The following is a 9,072-nucleotide window of genomic DNA, read 5'->3' on the forward strand; positions in this document are numbered from 1 at the left end:
GATCATTTCGTAGCTCTTTTGTGAATTGCGATCTGATATCAGATCTAAGGAACAGCAATATAAGTAGTGATCTTTTATATATGTATATACTTTCATGTTTTCATATTACTATTAGTTACTCTATTTTATGCCCAGATATGTTTCAGTGCTCTGTATCTCTTGGTAAAGTTTCCATAGAATCTCTTTAACACAACACAGCACAAGTCCTCAGCAAATGAATTAAATCCAGTATGAAACAAAATGTCCACTTAGCATTCACAAAAAAAAAGAAAAAAAGAAAGAAAGAAAAGAAACTGCACTCTTTTGTAAGTATACATCTTATCAGTTGAAGGCTGAGCACTCTCTCCTGATCTCTCCATGCACTCCAGTCTTCACTCCGAGCCTCCCGAGCTTCACCATCGCCACCGCGAACGCCGAGAAGAATCTGCCCTGGTCGGCGGCGAATTCCTTGACGACGGCCCGCGAGCGGCCGTCGGCCACCAGCGCCTCGTCGGAGGCGAAGAGGCCGAGGCCGTTGACGAGGTTGGCGTAGTAGATGTTGTCGAAGGTGATGGGGGTGACGGGGTCCATGTTGACGGCGATGGTGGGGCCGACATCCCGGGGGCAGGCTTGCATGAGCTGCTGGGCGTAGAGGGGGTTGAAGGAGGGGTCAACGGGCGAGGAGGAGCTGAAGTAGTACAGGCGGTCGGCGAAGCGGCTGCAGTGGGAGAAGCCGACGGTGTGGGCGCCGGAGAGGGTGATCATGTCGAACATGGTGAGGTTGTTCTTCTCAAAGATCGACGTAAGCTTATCGAGGGTGAAGTCCGGCGCCGGGAGGTTCCCGACGACGCGACTCGCCTTGGAGATGAGCCCGTCGCGTCTGCCCAGCTCCACCGTGAAGTTCGGGCCGCCGGACTAGCAGAGGACAGCAACAGTCCGGTTACTATTGGGGAAATTTTTAAATAACAACCTAATTTATAGAAATATTGTGATTGACACCCTACCCTTAGGGTGCTATTTGTAATCCAACCGAATTTTAAGTAAAAAATTTATTTTTATCATTTGCTTTTAAAATTAATAATAATATATTAATATTAAAAAAGTTTCGACTAATACCGGATGAAATATACTTACAAGAGCGACAACATCTCTAGCGGCAATTGTGAGAATGTCGGCACAGGAGACCACGCCGGGGCATTGCTGTTCGACGGCCTCCTTGGCCTTAATGACAGTGTCGAACCCATCACCGGCAAGGGACATATTATCCGGCGCGTCCTTCTCGGCGTCATGGCTTCGAGATGCGATCAAGACCGAAGCATCACAACCCTGCAATCCGTAGGAATTTATACTCATTAGTTATACCAATTGTTTCAAAATTTTCTTTCACATATGTAAAGATTACAAGAGAGAGAGAATTTAATTTGTTCAAATCTTTGCATCTAAGAAAATAATTCATTGTAAGTATGGCACGCATCAAAGATACATTTTTTTTTACTTATTTATGTGTTTAGGGCTCAGTCATCAATAATAAGAAGAATAATAATTACTACTATTCAATACTTAGTTGTTGGAAACGAACAATTTGTCCTATTTTATGGTACAGATTGATTAAAAATTGGTTGTCACATGGGAAGAACGAAGATTACGCGTAGATTGGGAATTTTTCAAGAAAAAGATTCGAATGGTAAGAAGACCTAGTTGGCTGATTTCATGTCTAACATTGTCATTTAGCACAATATTCCAAACAGTATTGCTGCCATGGCATTAACTAATTAATTATTCAGATATTTTACATATAACAACCCACATTTTATTATATTTTAGATTTTTACACCTAAAATGCCCATTCCTCTGCCCTTTTTCTATGCACTCTTGGAAGAACAACCAAAAAGAAAAAAAAAGCTTGCACAAATATATCATTTGTAACATCCCAATCAACTAAATCTCTAGCAAAAGCTTGCTCGCATACTACGAATAACGCAGAACGTGATGCAGATCGAAGAACAAATTCACAAACTCAACAAAAAGATATAGATTTAGAACACTTTGTGTACCTCCACGAAGCAATCATGGAAGAAGAGCCTCAAAGTCGCCGGAATAGTGACGACGGTCTGGCTTATCTTCTTCATCACCGCCTGCCTCACAATATCCTGGACATTCGGGCACCCTGTCTGATAAAAATGCGGCGATAGATTCGCCTCTGCGCCATTCATAGCCATTAAAACCATCACCCCTATGAACAAGTTGCTCCATATCCCCATCTTTCAGAAACAAAAAAAAAAGGAATTTTCTAACTTAGTGGTGATATGCGAAGTATGAAGAAGAAGAAGAAGAAGAAGAAGAAGATGGGTTGGAAGAGAAGACAAAATGGTGAGAGGGAAAGGGAGGAGGAATATATAGCTGGATTAGTAGAGAGAGAGAGAGGGAGAGAGAGAATGGAGTGGTCCAGTAGGCTTATACAGGCAAAACCAAAACAAGGAGCATAGTTTAGTATTTGGTTGAGAAAGCCGGTCCAATAGTAGCGGGGCACATCATGCTGGTATCTTGGCAATTGCCTATTAATTAATGTCACTATGATATTGGACTAATTTGTTCAGGATCTATAGCAATCTCTCAATGATAGCAGGTGATGGTAATCCTACTTTCGCAGTTTCACATGGTGGTTGAATATGGGAAGTTGAAATAGTACGAGTTCAAAGTTTAAGCTGCATAATTTAAGATCTCAGAGGCATCTTTTGATCTGTAAAGGAGGGGAGAAAAAAAAAAGAAACTTTAGGTGTGTCCTACCGTGGATTCAAATTCAGATGAAAGATTTGTTTTGGCCATTCAGTTTAGTATATTCCAATTTTTGCCATCAATTTCTATGCCAATGAAACTAAGTTTGAAATGTTTCAGAGGCTTATGGGTTCCAACTGTTTGCGAGAGAAAAAGATGTGCAGAAAAAGTTGGGTCATGCCTGGAATTGTTTAATCTTTACAATGTCCTTCTCTGGATGTGAGGTGGCACTGCAGCAAGTCCGATGGACAAATGCGTGCCACGATTAGGTTGATCTTAGTTTAAGCCTGCCACGATTGATTTAATTTGAAACTTGCAGCTGACCATCTGCATAGATCTTCATATACTAGTTTATTCAAATCTGGGTCTTGTTAACCCTTGAAGAGCCCAGACATTTTTAAAAAAAAAAAACGAAGTTTATTTTTTTTTTTGTTGGAAAAGGAAAAGCTTTCTTGTTTTTCTTCCTGAATAATTTGGTTGGTAATATCAATATGTAGACAAAAGGAACAGCTGCATTGCATCATTAGAAAGCTTCAATGGAGCTTTATTGTTGTTTGATTGATATGGAATTGTAGTAGAAAACAGCTAAGGGTGGCAAAGAGGACACGCAGCCGAACACAATAATGGAGACAGAAGGATTGCCAAATTGCCAATCAAGCATGGAACCAAGACTAGCCTCCAAGAAGCAGCATAGTTGATGAGAGTTTGAACCAAAGCACGACCCCACACGCAAATGTTTTCTTCTTTGAAAAGGAATGATAAGAAGAATATTTACTCTTCCCAACTTGCAAATCCAAACATTAGGCCAAGTATGAGATAGCTGTCCTAGGAAAACTGAATACAGGATACAGTTTCGAATATGATGGTTGCTTTAGAGAAGAAGCTTTGCAACTTATCTATCAACCCACCATCTCTTATCAAAAGTACATATTCAAGGCATAAAAGAAACATTTGAAGATATAGTCAGTAGCTTTGATAAAGAAAAAAAAAAAATTTGCCAGCAGACATCATCAAAATATTTGTTCTCCAAATATCAAATTCACCTTATACAGGAATTAGACACTGACGGCATATTCTTTATACTGCAACAGTAATTAGCATCCTTAAATTTAAGGAGATAACCAAGACAATAATGAAAAGAAGATATCTAGCTATGTCTTCATTCATGTTTCTACACCCATCAAGAGGTTATTTCTACCTTTTTTTGGTGTTAATGACATGATAGTAAAGTCAAAGACCTGTCGCAGAAGATCGCATCACCAAAGAGCTACTGATGCAGTTATAGGCCCAAATCTTGCTGCTTTGCTAGAGCCAAAGAAGATATCAGGCCAAAGCAGTGGGGCATGGACGGAATGCTGTCCCGCATGCTATCCATTGTCTTTTTCGGCTATGAGGAAGCGTACAATCTGGCACCTTCTGCCATTCCTTGTTCAACATGTTATATGTAACTAGACGGTTCATCCGCCTTGACCTCAGAGAGAGCATGAGCAAACCCTGATTGCCCAAGCATGTCATCTTTACGTGCTTACCATAAAACTCTAAGCACCAGATGTTTGGCATTCTGTCCACCTCCTTCCACAGGAGAGTCATCTTCTGTAACTCCCATATGCAGACACACGTGGCAGCATTTTTAGAGAGCAACCCCACCAGCATAACCTGCCCCCCAAACTCTGCAAGCGTATGGTCCGTTAGATGCAATGGTGACGGTATGATGAACTGCTTCCATGCACCAGTCTTTACATCATATGACAAAATACCATCTGGCTCAGCACGCATAAAGTAAAGCGTGCTACCAATAGATACAGTCTGGGACCTAAAGTTCAGAGAGAGTGGATGTTTGATGCTTGAAGGAATGACACCAGGGCGACTCCAACTGTTCTGTAAGGAATCATAGATTTCATGATCCCCGTTGCAACCTAACCACAATATTTTATAACCGCTGGTAGAAGCAGTCCCATTTAGTACCATCCCAACAGCAACCCGTGACCAGACACGAACAGATCTTGGTGGAAGTTCCTTGAAGGAACGGGTAAGAGGATTGCAAATGTAGAAGTTCCTGTGGCCAATATCCAAGAAACAAACAAGACCACCAGCAGAAGTCACTGGAAAAATAATGACCTTTGCAGGTAGAACAGGGATAGAAATGTTGTGCCATTTTTTGACAGAAGGATCATATATCGCTCCACCATTTGTGCTTTCATGGGTTATAGTATAGATCCAAGGATATTGACATGGAACTTCCGCACAGTGTTGGGAGAAGCTGGTTGAGTTCAATAAAGAGTTCCATTTCTGACATACAGAGCGGAAGCGGAAAAATGTAGCAACGGGAAGTCTTGCTATAACAGCTTCAAAGAGGTCTTCAGGGAACTCTTTCCATATGTTCTCATCCATTATTTGAGTTGAACTTGAAGTACGTGCTTTCTCACGGCTCTTTTCTCTTCTTGATCGCTTGCAAGGTGGAGATTTATTAGCTTCCACCATCTGTAATAACTGAGGTTTTTCTCTTGTAATTTGAGCACAGTAGTCTTCTTTGATTGAAGCGTTCTCAAAATCAAGTAAATACCAGCTGCGCAGAATCAGCAAGTAACAAGATCTCAGAGCTCTTATTTTGCCAGAACAATCGAAAATATCAAAAGTGCTAAATAGTGCAAGTGAGTAACATAAATGTTCATACTTAGGATAGCTTTAGAATATGAATACTTTCTTATTTAAAAACATGCCACTTGGTCCACAATAGTGAAAGTAAAGAAATTTACCATCCTACATTTAGATGGAAAGATAAAAAGTATCTCATTCCAGGTAAGAAGAAATGATAGAAGCAGAACAGAGGACATGAGGGAGAGCACTTAGGCCACAGAGAAGGTAACAGTAAGACACCAACCGACAGCTGGCTCATGCATAAAAAATTGAAGGTGAGTAATATCTACTTCAGGAACATGAGGGAAAAAAATCAATCTTATTTAGGCTGGAGAAGAATTTATTGGACCAGAATATTTTGAGCAAATCCAAAAGTAAGGCTAAATCAGACAAACCTCAGGTCAATTCTCTCCTGCTCTTTACCTCTTGTCCTTCTTCTACCTAGCCAGAAAACTATGAAAAATAAGGCAAGAGACATAAAAATTTAAAAAATAATAATAACATGGAGGGAAATATGTGGAGGTAAATGATGCCTAAATGTGAAAGCTAATACATATTGGTTTGAACTTGCCAAACCAACACATGGGATATGAAGGCGCAAAAGGGGGAATACATGTGACAAAGGCAAGTCCAAATAAGAACAAGTGCTACACTTGACAAGATTGTTTAGTAGCAGTCAGGGATGTGTTAATCTTGGAAGAAAAAACCATGCCAAAATTCAAGTTTTATTGGGATTGAGAATTTCTTGCAATCTTGAGTTTCTGTTCCTAGGACAAAAAAGAACTGACAAAAAAAATCCAAACATCAGAAAAAACAAATAAATGCATGAGAAAAGCTATAAAACGTAAGCGCCAAGTATCGTGATATGACCACCATAGGGTTTCAGATTTTATGATGATTTTTAGCTTGTTCTCCTAAAATATGAATACAGAAAGAAAGAAAGAAAGAAAGAAAGAAAGAAAGAAAGAAAGAAAACATATAGGTTCAGTGGCATGCTTCTTTCCACTTTTCCAATGCAACTTGCACAAAATTGTTACAATAATGAGTTAGACAGATATGGAATGCAAAAGGATAATGAACCAAAAAGAAACACTTTGACATAGTTTAGCAAGAAACCCATTTCCAGCCCAACTAAGGTTCATTGACTTCATTCTACCGTAGTTTCGCTCATGAAACTAAAGCTCTACAGATTGGTTTGGCAATTCCAAGTTTCCATGTTGTCCTTAGGCAGAAAAAGGAAGTCAAAAGATCAAAACATTTAGGAAAAGATCTAGCAAGCACAAACTTCACAATATATCAACAAAATAATTTAGGCTTTATGTTAATTTTCAAACCCATGTCAAGTATGACATGGATACGACAAATAAGGTACAAATAAGAATCCAGAAATATGCTTTCCATTTCTTAAATGCTACTTGTATGAAATTGTCAGAATGATATGTTAGATGTAGATATGCCTAATAAAAGCATGAACCTAAAACTACAACAGTCCAAAAAGTTTAATAGGAAACTTATCTAAACTCATTTAAGTCAGTTATGGCATTGCAGTGTGTCATTTAGGAAACTAAAGCTCTCCAGGTTAGTTCAGACCAAAACTTTGAAAACCAGTAGTAACAAGGCCCAAGAGACAACTCAAAGATCCAAACATTTGGAATTTAGTCTATCATATTGTATTCCCAGGGGAAAGAAGTTCCTCAACTTTTTGCTGCATTCCAAAATTCTCACTTAAATATTCAACATGCTAATAATGTCAAAATATCAACCTACTAAAATTTAACAGTCGGAGATCCATCCACCAGCAGAATACGTGGAAGTCACACAGATCAAGCAGTAAGAGGAGCAACATTAGAAAGATATAACAAGAACGCGACTAATAAGAGCAAGAAATAAATTCACCCAACAACTATGATGAGATAACAACATGATGAACAACTCAAACTAATGAACGATGTACATGACATCAGATTACCTACATAAAATTGTGTAACAATTGATTGTGCTCAATGTGATCTAACAAAAGTTTTATTCTCCAAACGCTCTTTGTTCAATTGGTTCATAATCAAGTAATAGAATGAAAATTTGGAGCATGCAGTGAATGTCTGAGTAAAGGTAGAGTATGAATACATAGCAACGATGTCTAAATAATTCTTAGGTACCATTCATTACTCGCACAAATAGTTGCTAAATCAAACTAAAGGACTGCTGATACTAATGACCCAGAGCAAAAACCGGATATTTCAATAATACAAGTAGTTACTTGATGAGCCAAATAAAAATTTGCCAAGTCGCATCTTTTGGCCTTATCAACGCCTAGATAATTCTAAACAATTGGTAACAAAAAGGCAACTTTTATCGGAATTCCACCACTGCAAAGACTAAAACGAACCTAACAAAGAACTAACCCCCCAAATTCCGATTCGAAACCCTAACCGATTTCTTGACCTCTTCCGGATTCCAACCCCCAAAACGGACGGTCTTTCCGCAACGCCACATCCTAAATCCATCACAGATCGCTCAAACACCGGAAAAAGATCGTTACAAATAAAGAACGAAAGATCACCTCGGAATTTGGCGGTTTTGATCGATCCAGTCCGAGCCGTACACCTCCCACAACTCCTCGATCTGCCCAACGAGCTGCCTCAGCACCGCCACCCCTTCCATCTCCCGCCCTTCGCCACCGCCGCCACCCTCGCCGTCGAGCTCCTCTCTCTCCCCCTCCTCCCTTCTTCGTCGCCCTCTATATAGCTTCTAAGTCCTACCTTTTCCCACGTCACCCGCAAATCCAATTGAGGCTCCGAAAGACGCTTTATTTACGTTGAATGCCACTAAGATACCTCCCCTTTCGGTAACCACGTCTTGCGGATGTACCGCATATAACTCGCATGCGGTAGATGTAACGCACGGCGGGAGATGGTTGTTGTCGAAATGAACGGCGGATGATGAAGTTTTTAGAGGAATTAGTACGAGGGAGGTTCGTACGAGACTTTAGGTGAAATGGAAGACTTCTGGTTCCTTTGTTCGCCTGCTGCTTTTGTGGGGGGGGTGGTGGTGGTGATCGGATTGCGAGCGAAAGACCCAAATGACGAAAATGGACGGACAGTTTTGCTGAAATTTCCGGTTTTTGCCACTCGGATTAAATTCAAATAATAAATCATTATCTTAATAATAAGGGATTTTTACATAATGGAAAAAACTTTTCAAAATATCATAACTGCCATTGAAATTATTATGCTCTTTTAAAAGTATTATTTTATTAGTTAAATCTAACTAATTATGATTAAAAATATAACTTATATCTAAAAGGGATTATTTTTCCATTTTATAAATTATTAAAAATAGTTCAAAAGCTAGCTAATATTGTACCTAATACCATGTGCAATAAAATATATCTTATTTTATGCAAGATAAAAATTGTTGATAAATATTTTTATTTATAAGTGTTTATTAACTTAAAAATTAATTTATTATAAATTAACTATAATAGCAATCAAAAGATTTTACAACAATTCTGATATTTTAAATGATATAGTGACAATTATAATAGTTTAAATATTTTTAGTGCAATTATATAAAAATCTCTAATAAAGTATATATTCTATGCAAATTCTAATGTTTGTAGGAAGACACCTAGAAGCATGTCAAGCTTTAATATGCCCATGCTTATCTTTAGCATGAATTTTC

At 38.9% G+C, this 9,072-nt stretch overlaps 2 protein-coding genes across 6 annotated transcripts; both read right to left on the reverse strand.

The window, feature by feature from the left end:
* Positions 1-183: 183 nt before the first annotated feature.
* LOC140786330 (peroxidase 55) lies at positions 184-2,850 on the reverse strand. Its single transcript, XM_073134664.1, has 3 exons — positions 2,034-2,850; positions 1,114-1,305; positions 184-894 (listed from the first exon to the last, which is right to left on the reverse strand). The coding sequence occupies exons 1-3, from the start codon at positions 2,238-2,240 to the stop codon at positions 322-324; spliced, it is 972 nt and encodes a 323-aa protein (XP_072990765.1). The 5' UTR covers positions 2,241-2,850; the 3' UTR covers positions 184-321.
* A 911-nt stretch (positions 2,851-3,761) lies between these two features.
* LOC140786778 (F-box only protein 6-like) lies at positions 3,762-8,114 on the reverse strand. Of its 5 annotated transcripts, XM_073135423.1 has the most exons (4): positions 7,952-8,101; positions 7,794-7,885; positions 5,787-5,832; positions 3,762-5,320 (listed from the first exon to the last, which is right to left on the reverse strand). In XM_073135423.1, the coding sequence occupies exons 1-4, from the start codon at positions 8,050-8,052 to the stop codon at positions 4,078-4,080; spliced, it is 1,482 nt and encodes a 493-aa protein (XP_072991524.1). In that variant the 5' UTR covers positions 8,053-8,101; the 3' UTR covers positions 3,762-4,077. The 5 variants fall into 5 exon arrangements, with proteins under 5 accessions (XP_072991524.1, XP_072991528.1, XP_072991526.1 ...); XM_073135427.1 differs by lacking the exon at positions 7,794-7,885 and having other exon boundaries at positions 7,952-8,114; XM_073135425.1 differs by lacking the exon at positions 7,794-7,885 and having other exon boundaries at positions 5,787-5,828; positions 7,952-8,102.
* Between the last annotated feature and the right edge of the window lie 958 nt (positions 8,115-9,072).

This window comes from Typha latifolia, chromosome 4, assembly GCF_019914945.1.
Source record: "Typha latifolia isolate L0001 chromosome 4, TyphaL0001v2, whole genome shotgun sequence".
Taxonomy (NCBI): domain Eukaryota; kingdom Viridiplantae; phylum Streptophyta; class Magnoliopsida; order Poales; family Typhaceae; genus Typha; species Typha latifolia.

Excerpts from the sequence above, each read along its gene's own strand:
- LOC140786330 (XM_073134664.1), bottom strand. The coding sequence starts at position 2,240 with ATGGGGATATGGAGCAACTTGTTCATAGGGGTGATGGTTTTAATGGCT. Across the intron at positions 1,306-2,033 it reads TCCATGATTGCTTCGTGGAG|GGTTGTGATGCTTCGGTCTT; the intron begins GTACACAAAGTG and ends TACGGATTGCAG. Across the intron at positions 895-1,113 it reads CTAGAGATGTTGTCGCTCTT|TCCGGCGGCCCGAACTTCAC; the intron begins GTAAGTATATTT and ends GTCCTCTGCTAG.
- LOC140786778 (XM_073135423.1), bottom strand. The coding sequence starts at position 8,052 with ATGGAAGGGGTGGCGGTGCTGAGGCAGCTCGTTGGGCAGATCGAGGAG. Across the intron at positions 5,833-7,793 it reads TTCGAATCGGAATTTGGGGG|GTAGAAGAAGGACAAGAGGT; the intron begins GTTAGTTCTTTG and ends TTTTCTGGCTAG. Across the intron at positions 5,321-5,786 it reads CAGGAGAGAATTGACCTGAG|CTGGTATTTACTTGATTTTG; the intron begins GTTTGTCTGATT and ends GATTCTGCGCAG.